The 25,996-nt window shown below is 37.0% G+C and overlaps 2 protein-coding genes across 3 annotated transcripts; both read right to left on the bottom strand.

Moving 5' to 3' along the window:
* Positions 1 to 3,599: 3,599 nt before the first annotated feature.
* Positions 3,600 to 15,840, bottom strand: KRT222 (keratin 222). Of its 2 annotated transcripts, none has more exons than XM_054014693.1 (6): positions 15,730 to 15,840; positions 13,605 to 13,733; positions 12,143 to 12,363; positions 10,621 to 10,697; positions 9,585 to 9,693; positions 3,600 to 6,629 (listed from the first exon to the last, which is right to left on the bottom strand). In XM_054014693.1, exons 1-6 carry the CDS (start codon positions 15,823 to 15,825, stop codon positions 6,416 to 6,418), a joined length of 846 nt encoding a protein of 281 aa, XP_053870668.1. In that variant the 5' UTR covers positions 15,826 to 15,840; the 3' UTR covers positions 3,600 to 6,415. The 2 variants fall into 2 exon arrangements, with proteins under 2 accessions (XP_053870668.1, XP_053870669.1); XM_054014694.1 differs by lacking the exon at positions 15,730 to 15,840 and adding an exon at positions 14,538 to 14,687.
* A 2,636-nt stretch (positions 15,841 to 18,476) lies between these two features.
* KRT24 (keratin 24) lies at positions 18,477 to 24,420 on the bottom strand. The gene is given in 9 exon segments (XM_054014692.1): positions 18,477 to 18,753; positions 18,756 to 18,854; positions 19,515 to 19,567; positions 20,614 to 20,831; positions 22,075 to 22,200; positions 22,300 to 22,461; positions 22,683 to 22,839; positions 23,242 to 23,324; positions 23,849 to 24,420. Coding segments are annotated over 9 exon segments (1,518 nt in total). The 5' UTR covers positions 24,374 to 24,420; the 3' UTR covers positions 18,477 to 18,658.
* Positions 24,421 to 25,996: the final 1,576 nt, after the last annotated feature.

A 25,996-nucleotide genomic window follows, 5' to 3' on the forward strand; every position in this document is an offset into this window, starting at 1 on the left:
GGGCGTAATGGCCATGGGCAGCAGCTATCATAGGCTGGAGGAGGCTGTGCCTCCCCAAACAGCCAGGTGTGGCCCTGCCCACACTCTCCCCCCTCCTCCCCCGCAGGCTCCATCCTGCTTCCCACTCTGCAGCTCCCCCTGTGCCATGGCTCAGGCTGGGCCCATGCCACCTTTCCTCCTGGCGTTCCAGGCCTGGCGGGGCTGTGGCTCCAGCCTTGCCGCTCGTCCTCCCAGTGCTCTAGGGCTGCATCCGCGCTCCAGTCCTCCTGCCCTGCGCTGCCCTGGAGCTGTCATGGGATAAGAGGGAAGGTCCTCTCATGGATTGGTAACTGTTTAAAAGATAGGAAACAAAGGATAGGAATAAATGCGCGGTTTTCAGAATGGAGAAAGGTAAATAGTGGTGTCCCCCAGGGGTCCTATTCAACACATTCATAAATGATTTGGAAAAAGGTGTAAACAGGTGGCAAAATTTGCAGATGATACAAAACTACTCAAGATAGTTAAGTCCCAGGCAGACTGCGAAGAGCTACAAAAGGATCTCACAAAACTGGGTGACTGGGCAACAAAATGGCAGATAAACAACAAGGAGTCCGTTGGCACCTTAAAGACTAACAGAGGTGCCACTGGATTCCTTGTTGGTTTTGTGGGTACAGACTAACACGACCACCCCCTGATACTTGATAAAATGGCAGATGAAATTCAATGTTGATAAATGCAAAGTAATACACAATGAAAAACATAATCCCAACTATACATATACAGTGATGGGGTCTAAATTAGCTGTTACCATTCAAGAAAGAGATCTTGGAGTCATTGTGCATAGTTTTCTGAAAACATCCACTCAATGTGCAGTGGCAGTCAAAAAAGTAAACAGAATGTTGGGAATCATTAAGAAAGGGATAGATAATAAGACAGAAAATATTATATTGCCTCTATATAAATCCATGGTACACCCACATCTTGAATATAGCGTGCAGATGTGGTCGCCCCATCTCAAAAAAGATATATTGGAATTGGAAAAGGTTCAGAATAGGGCAACAGAAATGATAAGGGGTATGAAATGGCTGCCATATGAGGACAGATTAATAAGATTAGGACTTTTCAGCTTTGAAAAGAGATGACTGAGGGGGAATATCATAGGGGGTCTATAAAATGGCTGGTGTGGAGAAAGTAAATAAGGAAGTGTTGTTTACTCCGCATAAAACAAGAACTAGGCGTCACCAAATGAAATTAATAGGTAGCAGATTTAAAACAAACAAAAGGAAGTATTTTTTCACATAACACACAGTCAACCTGTGGAACTCTTTGCCAGAGGATGTTGTGAAGGGCAAGACTGTAACGGGGTTCAAAAAAGAACTAATAACTTCATGGCGAATAGGTCCATCAATGGCTATTAGCCAGGATGGACAGGGTTGGTGTCCCTATCCTCTGTTTGCAAGAAGCTGGGAATGGGCGACAGGGGATGAATCACTTGATTATTACCTGTTCTGTTCATTCCCTCTGGGGCACTTGGCATTGGCCACTGTCGGAAGACAGGATACTGGGCTAGATGGACCTTTGGTCTGTCCCAGTATGGCCGTTCTTATGTTCACCTACCATCCCGGTGCTCCGGGGTTTGGGGGGCTAGCCTGGGGCAGAGGCCAGTGGCTGCAGTTGCGGGGCTCTGGGCTCCGGCGGCGGGGATGGGACACGGAAGGGGTGAGGCCTCGGGCAGAAGGGGTGGAGCTGGGGGCTATCCTCCTCCAGCTGGTGGTTCACGTGCTGCCTATGGTAATGTCACGTCCTCTCCCCGGTTAGAGATAGTCATTGAAAAAAAAAATATGGGGAGAGGCAAGGAAGTAAGGAGTTGGGCTGATGGTTGGACATTTGAAGAAAAAGGTCAAGGAGTGAGGACAGCATAAGAGAAAAAAATGAAAGAAGACAAAAGAGCAGAAAATACAGTAGAGTGGAAAACTCCAAAGGATGAAGACACAGTGTAGGGACTGAAGGAGATAAGCAAGAATAGGTATTGGAGGACTTAGAGTGAGGAGAAAAAATTAGTGGAGCTTTCAAGGGACAGGGAAGAAAGCAGTCACTGGGTCGTGGATAAATAAATACCGTCTTCTTCCCACATGCCCTTTATTGTAATTTAGGTCCTGTGTTTTTCCTTCTGAAAATAGGTTAACTCTGCAGCTCCTGGAAGAGGGAATGTACTTCATATATTCTTTTACCAGAAAATATCTACTTCCACAATGATGAAGGGACAGCCTCTTCCCCAAGATCCTGCATCTAGAGATGGGAGTAGGCTGCCACTGGTCTCCATCAGAAGATCTCAGTTGCCAAAGAACCTGAGAGGTCTTAATTGAGAATGCAGGCAGGAACGAGAGGAAAAATGAAGTATAACAGGAACTGCTGTTAAGTCTGTCAATGAGGTATAATGGGTATTTGAAATGTTTACTCCATCTCTTAAAGAAAGAAATAGCTTGTTGGGTCACCTGTCAGTTCTGGTGACTCGAAGACTGAATAGAGATTTGATTGGCACTGAAGATGCTTTATGTGATTAAATTGGGTATCAAAACTTGAAGACAAGGAACAATGAAAATGACTAGAACAATACAGGCCACTTCACCTTGAATGGTTCCTTGATATATGTTCACTGCTTATGCTAAACAAGGTGTTGCACCTTGTATTTAACTGTGACACTCTAAGGGCTTGTCTACACTGGCACTTTAAAGCGCTGCAACTTTCTCGCTTAGGGGTGTGAAAAAACACCCCCCGAGTGCTGCAAGTTTCAGTGCTGTAAAGTGCCGGTGTAGACAGTGCACCAGCGCTGGGAGCTGTCCCCCTCATGGAGGTGGTTTTTTTAGAGTGCTGGGAGGAGAGCTCTTTCCCAGCGCTATTCTGCAACTACACAAGCCAGCTTAAAGCACTGCCGCGGCAGCACTTTAATGTTGCCAGTGAAGACATGCCCTGAATATGTTTCACAGACCTGAAGAAGGGTTCTGCATAAGCCAGAAAGCTTGCCTGTCTCACCAACAGAAGTTGGTCCAATAAAAGTTTATATGGGTAGTGAGAACAGTCGTAGTTGCATTAGATAGGATAAAAAATACAGAGAATATCATGTTTCATGGCATATGCCAAATGATGGATGGTTAAAATGAAATTTTCCTTATGGGTAAGGTTATTCCATATTTACCCAATTGCAGGGATTCTAGCACCTTCTTATGATGCATCTGGTACAGACCATTGTCAGATACAAGATTCTGAATGATTGCTCTGATCTGGTATGGCAATTCCTATGTTCCTGTGCAAACTTTTCTTGTGAGTATCCATGTGCCTAAATAGTTTTTTACTGTCATATATGTCAGTCTAGACTTCTGATAATTACTTATTTGCTGTTTGTCTATTCTATTTGTCTGTGTTGTCTTTTAGATAGAAAACTGAAGAGTTTACAATTCTGTATTTGTACAGTGGCTGGCACAGTGGGGCTCCAGTCCTGGTCAGGGTCACTGGCATACCCAAATACTAACAGTCAATAATAAATAAATGATGATATACCAGGCAATATACTCACCCCCCGCCCCCCATGTGATATGAGAAGATTCATAGGAAACCTGGATCATAATATTTGTAGAGAAGATCTATAGCAAGCATAGGTTGTAATGCTAGAGTACCTGTAGTCCACTGCATTCATTTTAGGGTGTGTGTAAGCGTGTGTGCACGCGCGCCCCTCCCCACCTGCACACACCTTTCAATATAAGTGCATGTCAAAATCACATAATATGCAGTTTCAGGTTCAATTTTATTATTCTTTATAGCAGTGGTATCATTTACTTTGGTAAATTCATATCCCTGTTCAAAGTGCCTTAAAGCAGTTTTAACTTAGTTTAAATTCAAGTATTGTAAAAGATATATACTATAAACACAGAAAAGCTGCATAGTGGAATTACTAGAACAGGCTATTACATTCAGGATGCCAAGTACTCAAGTATTAACACCACCAGATCAATATTTGACTGTCAAGGTTAATGTTAATTAGTTGGCTTAGTACAGTAGATATAGAACAATGGCCTACAGTATAAATGCATTGTTTTTACATTAATACAATTTAGAAGCGGTTAACTAAATACTGGATGAAATTTGCAGTGCCAGTATCTGTTTTGCATGCCATAGGTAATAGGGCAATTGCTGACACCTGAATAAAATTTTGACATGCTAATGTGAAACATCAGAAAACAGAGATACTGAATGCATTTCAGAGATACTGAATGCTTGCAGCTCCCATGAACTTCAATTAGAGTTTGGAAGGTCAACATCTTAGATCTTCTTCATAAGTAAACAGTCAGTCTTACCTAAACATATATGTTGTTTAAACCTAGTTTCACAAACATTTTCTTTAATAGACTGTATTTCTGTTTTCTTGTGGAAAGAAAGCTATCTAATGTAGCTGAGGTTTGCCCATGCTGCTTTGAATTAGCATTGGAAGATACCATAAAAGGTATAATAAAATCTGTGACTTAAATTTGTAGTCCTTATTTGGTTAATTTAATTAAATATACAGTAAATAAGCCCAGGCATAATAATGATGTGCCATATACACCTCTACCCCGATATAATGTGACCCGATATAACACGAATTCGGATAAAACGCGGTAAAGCAGCGGGGCTGCGCGCTCCGGGAGATCAAAGCAAGTTCAATATAACATGTTTCACTTATAACGCGGTAAGATTTTTTGGCTCCCAAGGACAGCGTTATATTGGGGTAGAGGTGTACTGTAAGACAGTAGCATAAATTACTTTTTAAAGAGGATTTTATATAAATTACTTTAATTAAACACTTATTGTAACAACTGGAAATGTATGGAAATAACTATTTTCAGAATTGTGGGATGGCTAAATTTTTAACAGCTTCAAGGAACTATTTTCTTATTGCTCAGATGATAATACAGATGTATTAGTCAGGAGGGAGAAGCAGTTCTAGAATTTTTCATTTTATATTTATATAATGCCAATACAGTAGAACCTCAGAGTGACAAACACCTCAGGAGTGGAGGTTCTTCATAACTGTGAAATGTTTGTAACTTGGAACAAAACATTATGGCTGTTCTTTCAAAAACTTACAACTGAACATTGACTTAATACAGCTTTGAAAGTTTACTTGCAGAAGAAAAATGCTGCTTTTAACCATCTTAATTTAAATGAAATAAGCATAGAAACAGGATCCTTACCTTGTCAAATCTTTTTGTTTATTTTTTTTTTATTTTTTCCGTAGTTTATATTCAACTCTGCTGCCTGATTGTGTACTTTCAGTTCCAAATGAGGTGTGTAGTTGACCGGTCAGTTTGTAACTTTGAGGTTCTACTCTGTATCCATAGAGCCTGTGGATCTTTCTAGTAACACATTGGGGCTGATCCTACAAGACTTCTGAGTGTGGAACTTCCATTAAAGTCATGAAATCTCATGCATGGAGGGCCTGTGGGACTAGGCCTAATATTTTGTATTTCACATCGGGTGAAATCCTGGCCCCAGTGAAATCAGTTGCAAATCTCCTATTGACTACAAATCTCCTATTGACTACAGAGCAGTCTGAATTTCACGCTCTGTATTTCACTAGAACTCAGAGAGGTAGTTAATGGGAAACCTATAAATGTAGTATTCTCAATGGCCTATATCATACCCTCAGTTTTAAAATAGAACCCTGAATTGATTTTAATGGAGAATTCTCCTTAAAAATCAATAGCATGATATCGCTCAATATTATTTCCTTGTAAAACTGGTCTTAAGGAATATGTGCATGGATGCACAGGAGAAAACAGACTATTTTGGATGGGTTACTTTCTCAAATAAATTTAAAAAATATTAGCCATTTCCTTGTAAAGGAAAATTTATTTATAATTATTTGTAATAGTTTACATACTTTAAGAGTTTGTATGCATTTACCTTTTGTCAGTTAAAAAAATGGTTTTAGATGTATACCATCCAGTATGATACTTTTGTGTTGTAAGTGATACAAGGATACATTATGACTTTTATATTGAAGAACTACAAAAATAAAATGTTCAGTTTTCATTAACTGAAAAGAGAAAACAGATTCTTTGTTAGAAAAGTAATGTAAAGTATAAAGGTATAATTCAATACTTAAATATTTGACGAAATTCTACAAAGCAAAGCGAGGTTTGTGGAAAAAACAAATGAGAAAATTAATAAAGAGTAAAAAATTAATAGGAGTTAGGTTTCTTGAAATATAACACCTTACCCTGCTCTCTTTCATTTAAGAGAATCTGACATTATTCATATATTTATTAAAGCATATACTTAGTAACATTTCATAGTTGTGACCAGATGAGGGGAAGTCATGTGGTCCATCTAGATCTGTCTTAACGTTATTTATTTCCAAAGCCCATCATAAATGACCCTTGAGTTAGTTTGCTGCAGGTTAAGGTTTGATAGATGGAATACTGCAAGACCTTCTCATTACCAGCCTGACTTCAATGTCAGGTAGGTTATTTTGTTTAGTCTGTAAACATCCGTCATCTGTTGCTGCTAGGTGGAGATCAAAGCGCAAAGAAACAGACTTTTTCCTTAAATGAGGATTGTCCTTAAAGAAAGATCCTTCCCATTCTTTAATAACTTCATCCACTTTTTCTGTCCTGAAACAATAAATGAAATGTAAATATGATCCTGAAGGCACAGTAATACACATCTTCAAAGTATGCTTTTAAAATGCGATGAAAAATTACGTAATGGGATAGGGAGATAATTTTAGTAAATGCAAAGATTTCAGAGTTCTTTTTTCACAGCTACATTCTCAAGAAATATGGACTAAAGAGTTAGACCTCATTATATATCTACTTATTGTAGAAAAATAGAAATGGATCAAAACCATGAGTCTAAACATCCCCAGGGTATTAGTGGGAAGGTTATTTGAAATCCATCCCCAGATCTGAGTTTTGCAGTTATCTCTGTATCTGTAATGGGCAGAACCAAGTCCCTGGATCTGAATGCATTCAAAATAAGGAGGGTTAGAAATCCAGATGCAGACTTCAGAACTTGAGCCTACTTTTAACGTAAAGATAGAATTAAGTACATAGTAGCTAAGAACCTGATTCTAAAGCCTTCACTCACATGAGTAAACTTTACTTAAGCAAGTAGTCCCATTTAAGTCCATCAGACAGTTGGCATGAGTGTGGATTACTTACATAAATAAGGATTTCAGAATCAGGCCCTAATGATTGCAATGAGTAATTGTAATTAAATATTAGTGACACAGTTGGCCCAGTTTTCATTAAATATTAATGAAAAAAGAAAGTGCAAAAACAACAACGATGGTGTCCTATATTAGTAAAGCAAGTTAAGGTAAATAATACTTAATAATTGCTTTAATTAACAACACGGAGACCTGGCAAATTTTACCCACGAAAGCTTATGCCCAAATAAATTTGTTAGTCTTTAAGGTGCCACTGGACTGCTTGTTTCTATTTCAATGTTACCTGATATGTCAGGGGGATCTGATGTGGAGGCTGCATCATGGGAATGCTCTCTGGTTTAAGCACAGTTTGATGTTGCCGCTAATCATATCTCTCAAGTTCTTCAGTATTCTTGGAGAACACCCTAGCATATCGTAAGAACAGTTCGGATTGTTTCCTTTTATTGCCTTCTACAGGTGCTTCTGTCAAGTCAGCCCCAGGCTGTACTACTGACTGGATTGCTTCACAGCTCTTGACCTCTGCCCCAGGAGAGGCTTTGAGACGCTAGCTACATTGGACACTGTCCCCGTGGTCTGATTTTTCACTAGCTGTCATTCCTGGCCAGTCCTGATCTGGCTGCACCACAACTTTATTCTGAACCACCACAGAAAGCCATTCATTTCTGTCACCTTCTGTAGTCATGATAGAGTCACCTCTAAGGCCCCAAAAGTTGCCCCTCGGGATCCACACTTCCTCCTACCCACATCCAACAGAGGTATCTGAATATTGTATGGGGGCAAATTTGTTTTATTAACACCCCAAGGGTTCTTGTGATGCTCTTGGATGAAATCCACTCCCAATACTACAGCATTAGAAATATTGGTCACCTCAACAAAAGCCCATTTAGTGTGCAAAAACCCTGACTTCAGTAGGAGCTGGATTTCTCCCATTATGTGCAGTGGTTGATGATCAATACTTATCAGTTTACCTCCTACATAAACTTTTTTTTTCCTTTCAGCACTGTGTGTTCTCCATAAATCAGACTTAATTCAGGTCATGAGTCCAACAGCATTGTGGTTTTCCAGCTGTTGATGTCTCTAGACACATAGTAACAGGTATCTGTCCGGCTCTTCAAATGGCCCATGCTAATAGTTGCCGAGGGTGACCCTACTGCCTCAACAATTTTTAGATTCTCCGGTATGGGTTCTTGTGCTGGGGCAATTCTGACTCCAGTAGCCTTTTCCTCCACGTTGCCTGCAAATTTCATCTGGTCTGCTGTCTCATGTAACCCATGAGACACCTGAGAATAGCTTGCACCCATGCCTCCTCCAGCATTTTAGCCATCTCACTAGCAATTATTTAGTGAAGTGCTGCATCTGGCATAAAGAAGTCACCACGAGTCTGGGCATTAACAGCTGATACTTTTAAGGAAACTCAATTTCTGCTTCCACATTTGTAACTCTCTATATAATCTGGTCCATAGCATTATCTAGTATGTTATCTTCCTTCCCCAGCAGTTTATGAAGTTCCCCTATTAAACTGTTTATAAACTATCTTTTCACACAGGATTCTCTCATGGCTTGCCACTGGGAATAGGCCCCTCTCTGCATTGCCTGTTCCAGATTTGGCGCAGCACATTCTGCTTCACTCAAGTCATGTTCTGGACAGGGTGGTGCAGGGAAAGCCCTATTGAACAATCTCCTCGATCCCCACAAATAACTATGCAGGAATTCCACCTTCCTGACGCCTCCTGGCTTATCATTCCTTCTGGTACTTCAAAAGAGCCAATTCTCCCCCCCCCCCACCTCCCAGCAGTGTATAAATGTTTGTGTAACTTTTTGTAAGATCTATGATTTGCACTAGGAAGGTACTAGCAAAAGGCTTTGGCATCACCATCCAGAAACACTTCTAAGTACTGTACTTCTTTCTCATCAATCCACTCATTTACAGAGAGCAATAGCTCAAAGTCTGTAAAATACTCACAGATTCCAGTCTCACCTGCATGACCAATACATTTATTCTCAGGCCAAAGTGCTTTTGCCATCTTGAGGCTACTGCCACCAGTTGTAATACTCGCTTATAGAAATCAAAGGATTTATTGAGACACTGCAGGCAACAACTCCAGTACACACAGGCAGAACTAAAAACCTCCCCTCCCCTTTCTCCTCCCTGGTTCAGATCCAAGAGCATACTATCGAAACAAGGCAACAACTTAGCACTAAAATAATGATACAGCACCACTTATTAGTGGAGGTGCTGTCTACACTGATCTTATAGTTGCATCCTTGCTAACTGGAAATGGTATACAAGAAGGATGCTACCGGGAAAACAGAGTGTAGATCAGAGAGGTTTAATTTAAATGTATAGAACACACATATATATATAATTATTATTTTGCTACATTTATGTTTGTCTTACTGTATGGTGCCATGAGCTTCAGCACTTTCCTTCACAATGTTTCCATTTAAGATTGCTTGCTTTGTCACTTTTTCCACCTTTTCATCCTCATGCTTCTTTATGGCACCAGCTGTAAAGGAAAATGCAAATATACTAGATATTTCTTCAGAGCCCTCCTAGGGAGCCTTCACTCCTTGTACAACCATCAGGAAAAGATCTCTTTATAATGTTCAAGAGACTAGTAGGAGGCAATCCTGGCTAGTATGCCAGCTTGTGTACCATCTCCTTTAGGGACTGTAGTCTGTCACTTAGCTCAGTTACCAGATACGCCCCCTATCTGGAATATATGTTGTGATCAGCAGTATGTGCTAGCTTTGGGCACACACTACCCCCTTTCAGAAGAAAATATGTGTGTTTCTCTGCATGCCCTCCTAACTCACCCAGCTGAATTCAGCCCTGGCAAACAAAATTCCAGTGGAGGATGATACACCAGGCCATGTCTCTGGCCATCTTCTCCATTCTGGCCTGAGCAGAATTAGCTCTAAATTGTTTATTTTGGCATTAGCTGTGACTAAATTAGGCATTCAATTGTTTTTTAAAGATACTGTAGACTGGAATATGTGACAATAGATGTGAGATAAGAGAAATCAGAAATAGTTCTTTCCTAGTTATGCATTAATCAAATACACAATCAGCTATGCATCTGAAGAAGTGGATTTTTTACCCACGAAAGCTTATGCCCAAATAAATCTGATAGTCTTTAAGGTGCCACCAGACTCCTTGTAGAATCAGCTTTGTTTTTCAATAATTTACTGTAAGAAATCTGATGCACAGCATACATCAATATACTTTAATTCAGTAAAGTTTTAACTCCTGGAATTTGGGGTACAAGTTTTACTCTCCTTTGGGTTTATCCATGGGAAGGAAGCATGCGGTCCATCACAACACTAATAGCTTTTTGTAGCTCCTGTTTAGGAAATTCAGCTGGGCAACATTAAGAACTGAGAAACTATTGTGGTTTTATTTTAGGAATGTTCCCTTGTCTTAAAAAACTCACTTGAAGGTGGGATAAAAGCTATCTTGCTGGTGGTAGGTTTTCTGTCATCTTTTCTATCATGTGTAGAAAAATGAAACCTGAAAAAATGAAAATATTACAAAAATGTAATAATGTTATTTTAATAAAAAACTTGAATGATGAGCAACTGAGGGGAAAATATGTAGAAATAATGACAGTGGGATTCATATATAGGTTTATTGTAGTCAGACTTTATTTTGATTGTAGGACTAAAGAATGTTGAAAATTTGTATTTTCATTCTTTCCTGAAAGGTTTTCAGTAATTTTGAATTATGCCAGAAAGACCTTTTCTTAATATTTTTCTTTTGTTTTATTCATAATGAGCTATGTATATTTTTACATAATTATAAAATAGCAATATATTGAAAAAATGCCAAATAAGTTCCCTCACTTGGGGCTCTAATGTGCAAACGTTTTTGCCTGTGAGGTTCTGGGAGTGAAACCCTCTAGCTTCTTCTGCATGGGGCTGAGGAGGCAAAATTCCCGCCCACCCAAAAGTATTCCTAAGAAATACTTCCACTTGCAAAAATAGTGGAGTTTCATGTCGCCTATTGAGGTTATCCCTATTTAAGGGAGAATGGGACCCTTATTCTTTAACATGTGAACCCTATCAATATTTCAATATTTAATATAATTTATGTTAACAGATACTCAGATGTGCAAAACCCAAATCCTGCCTTTGATTTGCACTATACCTGAGATTTTCCAGATGAAATTTATCTAATTTATCTTCATGGAATTCACATATTCAAAGCATGGAAAGGCTTAATGTATGAGCAGTACAGCGTATGTGGGAAAACGAGGAACTGTTTAAACTAGTAGCTTTGGAATTATAATTATTTAACTTTTCTCTCTTTCAAGTTTTCTCTCTTTAAAACTTTAAAGCTAAATCTGTGTTGAATTATTACAGCAAAATTTTTTTACAGGTTTTGATCAATATATTTTACTCCAATTTGACGGTGGTGTAACTCAATTGAAATCAAAGTGGTGTAACACTGTGGTGAATCAGGTCCATTATGTATACTTAGGTAAAACTGTATTGAAGCAAACATATGATAATACACGTGACTTTACACACACACACACGCTGTACTATCCTTTTTTCTTTTCAGTGAGGGTTGGTGAGTCCTAAATATTTCCTACTGTGGGGGCCAAACTGCCTTTAAATATTGGTTAAATAATGAATTTTACTTTAAAAACAAACCCATAATTTTTCTAAACAAAAACATGGAAAATCAGAAAAAATAAGCACTGCAGACTTTGTAAGATAAGGTATTTTAATGGCATGAAAATTGTTCATGCAATCATTTAACATATTAATTTTAGATTTTAAATATGCCTGTATAGAACTTTACACAGGTCAAAATGAAATATCCTTTCATGAAGGATTTACTATTATATTTAATGGCGGCATTCATGTGATTGCAACTCTGAAAAGTATTGCAAACAGAAGTTCTAAAAGATAATATGAAAGCAAATACACTTTCTCCAGTCTGTAAAATACCTGTTTTCCTCTTCCTCCAGCAAACTGCGATAAGTTGCTATCTCCTGCTCCAGCCTCATCTTAGTGTTCAGTAGTATTTCATGCTTTTGAAGCTGTTTCTCAATACCTCTCCTCACTTGCTGTAGCTCCTTCTCTAAACCTTCAATCTCAGCTTTTAAATTCTGCAGTTGCATCTGGTACTGCTGCTCTGAGGCATGCAGACAACTTTCCAAACCTCTTTCCTGGCAAATAAATCCAAAATTAAAGGTCCCAAAAGTAGTTCTAAAAGTTCAGTTCCACATAGTGTTTACTAACAATTCAGACAACATATTTTTAAATTTACTTTTCAATTTATTTGCTAAATAATCTTTAGGAACTGTAATATAATCCAGCTTTATAACACCTTTGATAAGAAACTTAAACTGGTGGCTTTTTGCATTTAATTTTCCTGTAAGATCTGTCATCATATAAATTCAATTAGAAGATCACACACAAAAATTGTAGCCGTCTACTATCTGATGAAATCAATCAGTTTTTATGAGTAATTTCACCCAGCTGTCCAGAATGATGTGTTATCTAATAGTCACAGGAATTCACAGTGTTGCAAAGTCATCATCATCAAGTTACAAACCCTGCCTGCAATAGGGAAATTGACTAATATCTGACATCTCATTGTCAGTAGTGGATCTCTCTGAAATAGTGTTAAAAACAGTGTAATTCCTAGGCCTTGTCATCACCAGTGAATTTTAGGAAAAATTCCCATCAGTGCTACCACCACTTTATCTACACCAGTGGGAGTGCTGGTGTACACAAGTCTCTTTTGGTGTGACACTGGAAGCTGCCAGAAACTAATCTACACTAGATCTCCCACCAGAGCAGATGAACTGGTGATAACAGTGGGAGAAGGATTGTTTTCTAAAGTTCCCTAATGTAGTCAGTCAGAGCAGTAGGATAGATGGACAGAATTGTTTTCAGCACCACTATAGACCTAAAGCTGTGATTCAGCAAAACATTTACCTACATGCTTAACTTAAAGTATATGATTAATTGTTTTGCTGACTCAGAGCCCTAGTTCCAAAGAATTAAAATAAACATGATTTGAATGAATCAGTCAGGCAGGATATTTATTAGGAAATTGATATGGGGATACTGTGGAAGAATTCTTGAAATCCGGAGGTACTGATTGGCAGGAGTAAAAAAGTAAACATAATAGCAGTATATGCAGAATTATAGATTCTGAATCAAAATATGTCATATTCTTAAGCATTGATAACTGACTGGGAGATTTTCTGGCAATTAATGACCAAGAAGAAGAGATAAAGGCCCAAGGCAAAGCCACTATGCATTTCTGTTCTTCCTGTGTTTCCATCATCTGTTGGATGTCATTGATGTGCATATTGAACTGCGGAATATTGCGTGTCAGAAGAAGAAATGGGTTATTTTTTTCAGGAAGTTGATAATATCAATTTTTGACCATGCTTACCACAGCCTGGAGAGATTCAATTTCAATTTGCATATGATGCCATTGTCGCCTGGCTTCACTGAGCTCTGCTCTGGCTGCCTTTAAAGCTTCTTCATCTTTGTCCATTCTTTCATTTGTAGCTTCTTCTAGCTACAGAAAATATAAACAAGATAATAGTATTACAAATAAAAAATATTTTAAAAGAATGAACATAAAATAAATTTAGTTTTGAAAAAAATCTTATCTACTTCTCTTAAAACAGGGTTTTTTTTTGTGTGGCAACTGAATATATTCAAGGTTGTAATGAAAAGCTAAACTGTCATTATCAGAATATTGTAAACTCTGAGGAACCTCTTGTATTGCAACCTCTACTGGGAAATACTTTGCTGCATCTTTAGTAACTGCTGCATCTCTACGAAAGAGGCTTAAGAAAACAGAATACTTTTTGTCTCTACTATCTTAACATAAATATTCACAGAAACAGACACAACTTGGACATATTCTGTACAAAATCTTAGTTGATTAACAATATCGGGGCCAGATATTCACTGAAATATTTTATTAATAATTTTGAGACTTGTATTATCTTCGGTGCAGAAAAGTATAGGATAGGGATGGTCAGGCTAACCTATTAGAGAACCTAAACCAGATGTTTAGAACACTCTTCTCCCGCACTTTATAACACTCTTGGATGTAATGCTGACCCAGTATTGGCTTGCCAACTGTATTATGACCAAATCCAGCCCTGTGTAAAATAGGCCTAGCTTCACTGAAGTCAGTGAAGTTGCAATTCTTATTTCAGGTCTTATTCCACTATTAGATATGTTACATAAATTAGATTGAGAAGCAAATTGACAGTAGCTGTAGTTATGGGGTATATTACATGACTTTAAAATGGTCATGTCAGGTCAGTTTCTTCCATGCACTCTAGTAGGAATAATGCTCAGTACTTACGTAGTGTTTATTACGATAATGATAATTAGGGTTCCTTTCACATTTCTGTGTTTTGCCTGCAAGCATTGGTGACATCACAAGCACCTGAAGCAGAACATTTTCCTTCGCGTACTTTACTGCTTTACCATAGGTTCTTGTTATGACATCAGCTCTTACTGAGGAGAAAAATTCTTGAATTCAGGTCTTGGCAGGAGAGTAAAAGAAGAGCTAATATTTTGTCTTTAAAATGTTAATGTGTTTTTAATGTTATCTATCCACCGTTACGGTAACAAAAACCATGTAATTCACACTTTGCGCTGAATTCTGTTCTCTACCTGCCGTTTTGTGTCTTAAGTACTGCAACACATCTGAGGCCAGATTTCTCAGTACGCTTTGGCTGCTTTGTGCTGCCCTGGTGCAAAGAAAATGTAAAGTTGGCTTAATAAGATAGTTAAACTGTGTTTATGGCTGCTTTGCGCCTTCAGAGTGGCGCAAAGCAGTCAGAGTGTACTGGGGAATCAGGCCTATGGTGAGTAAATCTCTCAGTATTCAGAATTTCTGCAATATTAAAGTACAACAGGGTGATATAAGACCCAAATTTCAGCGTGGATTTCTTGGCATTTGATGGCTGTAGCCAGATTTGGCACATTATCGTAACATGGTTGTTCTGAAGAGATGAGTTGTGTGTGAATTTATAATAGGGTATTTATAACCTTTAAAAATATGACACAGAGAACAAGTAATATAAACATTGCAGACAAGTATGGCATAGTTTTATGAAAACAATAGAAAATCTGTCCCGAGAAGGTAAAGTTTTCCATAACATATGTGCTCAAAATTGTAAATCCTCTTAATAAATGGCTTCTTTACGTCATCTCTACATGGTACTCAAGATGTTTTCCTCCTGAGGGATAACTCTAAATGAGGCTAGAGGGTACCATGTTATTGTATATGTCATCATGTTTTTTTAGTCACAACAATATAACTGTCTTTTATGTACAGACAAACATCCAGATTAATTACAGAGCATTCCTTTAGAATGAGTTTCATAACCTAAACATAACATATTTTTTTTAGCTTCTAGGTCTAGTCATACTGCAGTAAATTCCAAATCCCTTATCCAGTAATATGCTGCATTGAAAAGGAAATACTGTACCTCAAAGAGGTTGAGGCTGAATTTGGTAGACATAGATTGTCTCCTTATTCTCATTACCTGGGTTCTTGTTGAGAGGACGGTCTCTATCTGATTTCTGGTGATGAGCATTTCATAGTTTGCCCTGATCTCATTGAGGAGCAGGGACAGTTCCATTCTGCTCCCATCCTCCACCTTGACTAACCGAACCTTATTGATAGGATGAGCCAGCTGCTGCAGAGCCTACACTGCCTGCAGTGAAAGAAGAGAGAGGGAGAGAAAATACAGCAGAATTTTAAAGATGCAGAGCTCCTTTTTGTAGGAGCATTGAAAAATCATCTGCTTTTAATCGGTTTTGAAGATCATGTTTAAAAATACAAATATCTCTCAATTCTGCAGTGATTGAAAAGGTAAGACCCAGATAATGTGATGAAATGAACACAAGTAGTATCTTCGTGTGTTTATTACATTGTAAAGCCAGCCCCTTACCCAAGAAACTAGAGTCTGAAAGATATAATATGGATAATAAGGGCAAAATTATAGCTGTCCAGTATGAATTTGAAAGACCAGAGAGGGGGCACAGTACACTTTCCTGGCAATACACTCTTGCATGTGGCAATCATAATTTGGTTGGCTGTACTCCTGGAATGCAAAGGAGGGAAGGAAGCCAGCATTAACAACAGTCAGAAAGTCTAGTGTTCTACTGGGTGACTGGGCAACTAAATGGCAGATGAAATTAAATGCTGATAAATGCAAAGTAATGCACATTGGAAAACATAATCCCAAGTAGACATACAAAATTATGTGGCTTAAATTAGCTGTTACTACTCAAGAGAGAGATTTTTGAGTCATTGTGGATAGTTCTCTGAAACCATCCGCGCAATGTGCAGCGTCAGTCAAAAAAGCTAACAGAATGTTAGGAACCGTTAGAAAAGGGATAGATAATAAGATAGTAAAGATCAGAATGCTGTTATATAAATCCATGGTACACCCACACCATGCAGTTCTGTTCGCCCCATTTTAGAAAAGATATATTAAGGTGTAGAGGCATGTAACAGCCTCCATATGAGGAGAGATTAAAAAGACTGGGACTATTCAACTGGGGAGGATATCCTAGAGGTCTATAAAATCATGAATAGTATATAGAAAGTGAATAAAGAAGTCACAAAGCCTCGAACTGGCAGGTGCTGGAGCTGGACAATGGGAAGAATCACTTGATAATTGCCCTGTTCTGTTCATTTCCTTGGAAACATCTGGCATTACCCACTATCAAAAGACAAGATACTGGGGTAGATGAACCATTGGTCTGACCCAATATGACTGTTGTTATGTTAGAAATTTTAAATACCTACATAGATTTACAGTGTACAGTCATACAATTAGGACAGCTAACTTATGCTTTTGGTGATAATATCTATTTGATATTTTCCAGTTAATTTTTGGTGTGAATATTTAGATAAAACTAATACTATACATCTTCATTTATCTAGTTATTTCTGCTTAATTAGATAACATTGATATATAATTTGCTGAAATCTACTTGTGAAAAAAAGTTCTTTTAGAAACACTGCAGTGTAATTTAGTCCAAAAAATGTTTCTATCAAAATCTAAATCTGTATGTAGAAGTCATTATTCTATGCCAGTTTTATCTACTGTTAGCATAACTGTATCTTATTTTTTATTGGGGTCAAGAAAACACCATAATAGAGTTTCAGACTAAATGTAAACTCCAAATCAAAAAAGACAGTAGGAGAACCAAAAGAATGTCACCATAGCTAAATAGCAGAGTAACTGAGGCTGTTAGAGGTAAAAAGGCATCCTTTAAAATTTGGAAGTTAAATTCTAGTGAGTAAAATAGGAAGCAGCAAAACTCTGGCAAATAAATTGTAAAAGTATAATAAGGCAGCTCAAGAAATTATTTGTTAAGCAACTTGATAAAGATGGAAAAAGCAATTAAAAAAAAAAGTAAATCAGAAGCAGAAAGCCTGCCAATTGGGCAGTGGGGCCAATTGACAACAAAAGTATTAGAGGAGCACTCAGAGAAGACAAGGCCGTTGCAGAGAAGCTAAATTAATTCTTTGCATTAATCTTCACTACAGAGGATGTGGGGGCGATAGCCACATTAGAACTATCCTTTTTGGGTGACAAATCTGAAATATTGTCCCAAATTGAAGTTTTAGAATGAATTGTTAAAACAGTAATAAGTCACTAGGACCAGATGGTATTTACTCAAAAGTTCTGAAGGAACTAAAATATGAAATTGCAGAACTACTAACTGTAGTAACCTATTACTGAAATCTGTCTCTATATCAGATGACTGCAAGGTAGCTAATATTGCTAATTTTTAAAAAGGGCTCTAAAGGAGATCCTGGTGATTACAGGCTGATGAGCCTAAGTATAGACTGTAAGACTAACGGTAAAATTTTCAAAAGTGTCTAAGTTACATAGGAGACTAAGTCCTATTTTCAAAATGGATTTAGGAGCCTTAGTCTCATTGAAATCTGGTACTTCTCAGGGCCAGATCTTTTACAGTATCTAGGTTCCTAAGGATGCAGATAGGTACCTAATGGAATTTTCAAAAGCACCCATGTGCGTAACTGTTATTGATTTAAATAAATGTTTCTAGGCTCTGAAAGTTTAACTCTGTTATTGTTTCTCATTGTAAAAAGTCATGATTCAGTCTACCTATATGAATGTTTGTGTTATAGTCTGTGTAATAATAATTAGTAATTAATTGCTAACAGCTTTTGTATATCACATATAAAACATAGGGCGGTAAAACCACAGTTTATTTAGGAAGTCTTCCGTTTTGAACAAGGGAGGATTTTCAAAGTTAAAAATAATCAGGGCTAATGCAAAAATAATGTGCAACAGTTAAAAAATTTATTGAAAAACAGCAGTAAATAGAATGTACTTTTTAGCACCCATAAAAGACTACATCTCAGTGAAGTGAGAAGAGAAAGCAGATACTAGAACCCTTATTTTTAAGATGGGGAAACTCTTAAGCCATTTAAAATTCTACATTTGTCCAGAACACTTCTTTGTTTTTGGATCTGTCTATAGGTACATATAAGAGGATCCTCTGTTCCATTTTCATGTTGCTTATTTAGCTGGCCTTTCTTCAACTGACTGGACTTTTGATGAGATTATTTTGCCATCCACCAGCTCTTCAACAATTGTCTTGACCACTCTAGTTTTAGACGGTTCTAAAGATAAAATATTAATAGTATTATCCATTCAAGATATTAAAATAAAGAATCAAATAAAGTAAAAAGTTATGGTCCAGTTAAATAAACATAGGAGAGTATGCCTTATGACAGTATAAACTTTCATGGCAAAAATTACATATATATAAGATCTTTGTCAATTTGCTGAAATGCATAGTGCAGCAGAACGTTACCTCAAACATGAAAAAGAGGTTGAAATCTTAACTTTGATAGATAGTGATGTAAATTAAAATTTTTGAGGCTTTTTTTTCTTTATAATGAATTACTAATTTTATTTCACCATTTCAGGCTCAATCCTCTGGGTTGCTTTATGTCTCCTGCTGACCTCAGTGGGAGTTGAAGGTTCCTAGCACTTCACAGGAAGTGCTTAGCACTTTGTAGGATTAAAGCCTTATATAGTATAAAGAATTGGGGCCTGATTCAGTGCCCACTGAGGACAATGGGAAACTTTCCATTGACTTCAGTGGGGATTGGATCAGGTCTTCAGTAAGTAATTACTTATACAAATATTTTGTTACCAAGATCTGAAGAGTTCTTTACTGGCAGAGGTAATGCTGTTTGATTTTAAAAAGTGCAGTCCTACATCCTTGTAGTTCAAAGACACACTTGAAAATAAAAACAGTAACTTATTTTAATTACCTTTGATTTGAACTCTTGATTCTTGATATTCATAACCACCAGATCTAAAGCCGCTGTTAAAAATAATTAATAATCATTTGTTATCTTACAGTACTGTTGGAATTCTAAGAAAAGATAATTATTGTGAGAGTCGATGAGAATACTGGTTTTAAAAGCAAGTTTATTGCTATCTTTCCAGAAACAGCAAAGCAGGCAATTAGTTTTGTAAGTGATTGGAACTGCTATGTACCATATACATCTGAATGCATTTTTTGATGCCAAACAAAAAGGTGAATAATTGATTCCACCAAAATGCTTTACAGGATAAAGATTAAATAAAATCGTTTATCAAATACAGATGTAAGATCAAACTGCTCTTTTATCCTTGATTGATCAAATGAAAATTTTTCTGTGGTGGATATTCTGTTAACTGGAGTCATTTTCAGGTATTTGCAGCTGCACATAATGTACAGTTCTATAATATTTGCAGCTGCTGAGACAGAACAGAGAACTGATACAGCAATTTATTTTCAGTTCACTTAGGTCTGTTTCAGTGAGCATTGCAAGGCTCTGACTGACTTCAAAGTGTGTTGAATTAGGTCCTTGCATCCCACAACAGAGCCTTACAAATATTTTTATTTCTGAAGAACATTTAATGAAATGTGCTACTAAGAAAGAAATATCCTTCTTAGTAAATATTATTTAGACAAAATACATACAGAGTCCAAAACTTTTAATCTCTCAATGACTTCAAATCACATTGAAGAGCACCCTGACTCATCACATTGCAGGTCAGATTTATAGTGTAATTGAGAATAAAAAATCCTCCTCTTGAAAAAGAGGATGCTTTCTATGGGTCCTGTTTGAAATGTGGGCTCAGTCCTGCATGGTGTTCAGCTCTCATGCAAGGTTATGAAGGCCCTCAGCTTCCACTGAAGTCAGTGGAATTACAGGTAGTTAAGCACTTAACTGGAATGATCTGCACCTTACAGGATTTATCCCTATACACACAGAACATGGAATAAGCTATATTGATGTTTATTTCTTATGTCTAGTGTTCTGTTTTTCAAAATAAATTCATCTAACTGAAATAAGTTTTTTCTTCAGGCTGTTTGCTTACCCTCCTTCTCCATTTAGCAGTCGCCTATAGGTCTCAATCTCCATCTCTAGACGTGTCTTGATGCCCAGGAGCTGTTCATATTCTGCATTCTGGCATTCCATTTCAGATCTGATCTGCTTTAATTGTTCCTCCAGATTGCTAATCTGAAGCTGTATTTGTGAAAGCTGACAACTGTAGTTTCCTTCAATTTCTGCCAAGGTGCCTTCAAGGGAGCATTTCTGTCAGTGCATAACAATGGCATGTTACTGATTAAGCTGAAATGCTTGATTACAGACAAGGAAAAAGTTCTTTAACAGTGAAAATAATTTATACCAGACAAGTAGAAAAAATTATTTTCCGAGTCATAACACTTACATCGAACGAACATTACATTTTTTTCTCTATCAGTTTTCAATACCACTAGTTTTTATGTTGAAAATTATTCTCTGGAATATTTTTTCCTTTCTCTTCTCTCTTTCTCACTATAGTTTTCCAGTTTTATATTACTAGTTTTATAGTGTTTTATTGCTATATACACCGCTTCTTCTGTAACACTTTTCTCAAACAATGCAAAGTAAAATCTATTAAATTAATTGGATATGCATGTAAAACCATTGTACTTGTATGTTAAACTTATGAAAACAAATGAAAGGTCAAAGTGGGAATATAAGAATTTAATTTGTTTGGTGCATGATTATTTGCTATAGAGGTGTTTGAAAGGAATTCATATTTGTTCTTATTGGCGAGATGTTGGAGATAAGTAGTTTGGCTATTGGCTGCTCTTCTGAAGAAATCCATAAGAGCCTTTTGATGTAGTCTTTTCACAGATCAGAATGAATGAAAAATATAGTCACTGAGAGAACATGATAAAACAACTTGATGCCAAAATGCTGGATGGCATTAATTTTAATATCCTGTTGTTTTTTATTTACATTAATGGTTTATCATATGTAAATATTAAAATACTGAATAGGCCACCAGGGGATTATTGAATATTCAGCATTCCCCAAACACATATTCAGTCATTTTACAGTTACTTAAAAGGCAGTGGGCCATATTCCATACTGGATTCTTGCCAAAAAAAAAGTTGGAAGTGGATAAACTGGCATGTGTGTAATGAAGGTGGAATATTGCTGGAATGCCTCTTTCGAAGCCATGTCTATTACAAAACTTTATAAAGTGTTTTTGAGACTGTTCAAAACAAATCTGTTTATTTTGATTATTCTTTCTAACTAGTCAAACTCACCATTCTTCATTCTCTATAGACTGTAGTATTTAATTTAGAATTACAGTTGTTTCTCTGTGCTTAGAATAAGGAGAGCTATCAAAACACATGTCTATATTAGAAACAATTATATAGTAAATGCAAATATGCCCTTACATAATGCTGAACTAGTGGATAAAGCTATTATGCATACTGTAAATGTTTTTAATAAGAATTTTGAATTATAAAGGCTACCTTAAGTGGCAGCTATTACAGACCTTGGCCAGAAGGGATTGTAGCTCAATGTCCAGAGTTTGGAGAGTACGTTTGATCTCAGTTATTTCATGCCTGGCTGAGTCTGCTGCACCAGCATCATCAGAGATTTGTTGCTGCAGCTGTTGACTCTGGGGAAAAGTCATATTACAATATAGTGAATAAAGTGTGATAAAACAAATCTTTGGATTTGAATATGCTTTCAGATAATTTATCAGTCATGTTTTTACCATTTTATTAAATTGTTCTTCGGCCTCCCTACGATTTTGCTCAGCAAGGTATTCATACTGAGCTCTCATCTCATTAAGAAGCTTTGTTAGATCAACTCCTGGAGTAGCATTAATTTCTACATTCACTTCACCCGTAGAGCCATGCTGGAAGCTTTTCATTTCCTGGTTAAATGAAAGACAAGGAGATTTAAAATTTTAAATATATTGCAATTGCAGAAGCAGGGAAAAATTAAATAACTGAAATCACTAAGTGTCAAAATCTGAATGTTTTGAAATAGTAAATTGCCCATAAATCATTTCACTTTTAAATGGAAAGACTCTCATTCACTTCAGTGGGAGTTGGACTGGGACCTATATTTGCAAAAGGAAGGCAAAGATCTTACTCCCTCATGGTTCTTCTTAAGATACACTAGCTCCTCAGTCAGGCTTTCAAGCTGTGCTTCCAGGTTGGATCTTGTCATAGTCAGGTCATCTAGGACTCTGCGCAGACCATTAATGTCAGCTTCAATACTTTGGTGAAGGAACAGCTCATTTTCATACCTTTAAAGTGTTAGGAGAATTTTGAGAATATAATCAGATCAGAAAGACAGAAAAATTAATTTTTCCTTGCAAGAAAAATATTTGTTATTAATAAAACAGAATGTCATTAGAGAAGATGCGAGAATAATGCATTTTTATTATCTGTTTATTTTATATATATTTTTTTTGTGATTTGGCAAAAGTTTTAATAGTTCTTAAAATTAAAAATATAGCTCTATTGCATATTATAGTTATAAAATTGATTTTAATATTGTTAATATTTTTGGAATAGTACTTCATATTTCTTTTAATACGTTTGTAAGCAGAAAACAATGGTGAGTTCTGCTTTAAAAACAAATGTCGTGAGGTGGCCCAAGTTGTTACTACCCCATCATTACTAACTGTGGTTTCCACTGAACTCACTTAAGTCTGAAGTCATCAACAGCAAGCTTTGCGTTGTCAATCTGCAAGACTAATTTGGCATTGTCAATAGTTGCAGAGATGATCTGGATAAATAGAAATATAGATAAGGAAAGAGGCAATATTTGTCTGACTACTATGAAAATATCCTTTGCATTTAATTTTGAGGCAGCACTGGGCAAATTTAGAGGCTAAAATGAAAAATGCAGATTTTAAAAATAATTTGTTTATATATGGTTTAAACATAGAGGGAGATATGATTTCTTTCCCTTTTTTAAAAATTAAGTATTTCCTTTCCAGGTTAACAAATTAATTTTCATACATAAACAGTAAAAATACTGAACATGCTTAATAGTAAAATAGATACTTTTATAGTAATATTAAATTAACAAGAATGTGTGTGAAAAATCCGTTGGTAGAAATATTACATTTTAAAGTCAACTACTTTAAGTATTCTTAATGTCAACAGAAAATGATAAATGTCTGAAATTACTCTGAGCAGAATTTCTCATTTGGTAATAACTCATGCACTGCTCGTGAGTTATAGTTTAACACACGATATGGTTACAAGCTGCATACCATTGTAAAGTGCTGAAAAATTATTTATTACCTGATTCTTAAGATCTTCAATTATCTGGTAATATTTGCTGTAGTCATAGCGTAATCCAGCAGCAGCAGGATCATGTTTCTCATACCACTGCCGGATTTTATGTTCAAGATCAGCATTTGCCTCCTCCAGAGCACGCACCTTATCCAGGTATTTAGCTAGGCGGTCATTAAGGTTCTGCATGGTTCCCTTTTCGCCACCAGACAGAAGGCTGCCATCAGCTCCACCAAAGCCCCCACTAAAGCCTCCACCATAGCCACTACCCAAGCCCCCAAATGAGCTACGGCAGTAGCCATCTCCATAGCCTCCTCCAACTGATACATTACCAAAACCACCACTAAAGCCCCCACCAAAGCTACCACCTGCTCCCCCTCCTAATCCACACCCTAATCCGACACCGGATCCCCCAGACAAACCACATACACTCCCACTACCAAAGCTTCCTCCTATGCGGGATACTCTGACTGATCCACCACCTCCACCAAACGAGGAAACCTTCCTGGATCCACTAGCAATACGAAGAGACATAGTGGTTTAGTGGTGGTATTAGTTGTTAAAGTGTAACAAAGGCATCAAAGTAGAGTGAGAGAATGTCTTGGGAAGGCAGTTCCTTTACCTTTTTATACAAAATTATTAGGGTGTATCTTTCTGGATTCCTCCTACCTATGGCAAAATATTTTTGTTTTGCCAGCTCAGCATAGTGTTAGCCAGGATTGGATGATTTCTCCTAATTAGCATTTAAGTCAATGGTGACCATTCATGTAAAGAGGTTAGTGCCCTGAAGATGTTTGTTATATCAGGAATAGAGAAGGGTGGAACAAAGCTAAAGAATCATTATTACATTTTAATCAGAGATGAGTAATTCCTTTTCTTCTTCCAGTCCTCAGGCATAACTCTCATAATTCCCGAAGAAGATAGAGCAAAATTTCAAGTGACATATGTTTATCATTCTTACCACCAAACTTATAATTTCTGTCTTTGATAATTAATTAATAGGGCTGTCAAGCGATTAAAAAAAATAATCGCGATTAATTGCACAATAAAAAATTAATTGCACGATTAATCGCACTGTTAATAATAGAATACTATTTAAATCTTTTTGGATGTTTTTTACATTTTCAAATATATTGATTTCAATTACAGCACATAATACAAAGTGTACAGTGCTCACTTTATATTTATTTTTGATTACAAGTACTTGCACTGTAAAAAAAACAAAAGAAATAGTATTTTTCAGTTCACCTAATACAAATACTGTAGTGCAATCTCTTTATCATGAAAGTTGAACTTACAAATGTAGAATTATGTACAAAAAATAACTGCATTAAAAAAATAAAACAATGTAAGGCTTTAGAGCCTGCAAGTCCACTTAGTCGTACTTCTTGTTCAGCCAATCGCTCAGACAAACAAGTTTGGTTACATTTGCAGGAGATAACGCTGCCCGCTTCTTGTTTACAATGTCACCTGAAAGTGAGAACAGGCATTCTCATGGCACTGTTGTAGCTGGTGTCGCAAGATATTTACGTGCCAGATGTGCTAAAGATTCATATGTCCCTTCATGCTTCAACCACTATTCCATGGGACATGCGTCATGCTGATGATGGGTTCTGCTTGATAACAGTCCAAAGCAGTGCAGACCGACGCATGTTCATTTTCATTATCTGCGTCAGATGCTACCAGCAGAAGGTTGATTTTCTTTTTTGGTGTTTTAGGTTCTGTAGTTTCCTCATCGGAGTGTTGCTCTTTTAAGACTTTTGAAAGCATGCTCCACACCTTGTCCCTCTCAGATTTTAGAAGGCATTTCAGATTCTTAAACCTTGGGTTGAGTACTGTAGCTATCTTTCGAAATCTCACATTGGTAACTTCTTTGCGTTTTGTCAGATCTGCAGTGAAAGTATTCTTAAAATGAACAACTTGTGCTGGGTCATCATCCGAGACTGCTATATCATGAAATGTATGTCAGAATGTGGGTAAAAGAGAGCAGAGGATATACAATTCTCCCCCAAGGAGTTCAGTCACAAATTTATTAACGCATTTTTTTAACGAGTGTCATCAGCATGGAAGCATGTCCTCTGGAATGGTGCTTCATGAAGAGGCATATGAATGTTTAGCATATCTGGCCCATAAATACCTTGCAATGCTGGCTTCAAA

The sequence above is a fragment of the Malaclemys terrapin genome, chromosome 25, assembly GCF_027887155.1.
Source record: "Malaclemys terrapin pileata isolate rMalTer1 chromosome 25, rMalTer1.hap1, whole genome shotgun sequence".
Classification (NCBI taxonomy): domain Eukaryota; kingdom Metazoa; phylum Chordata; order Testudines; family Emydidae; genus Malaclemys; species Malaclemys terrapin.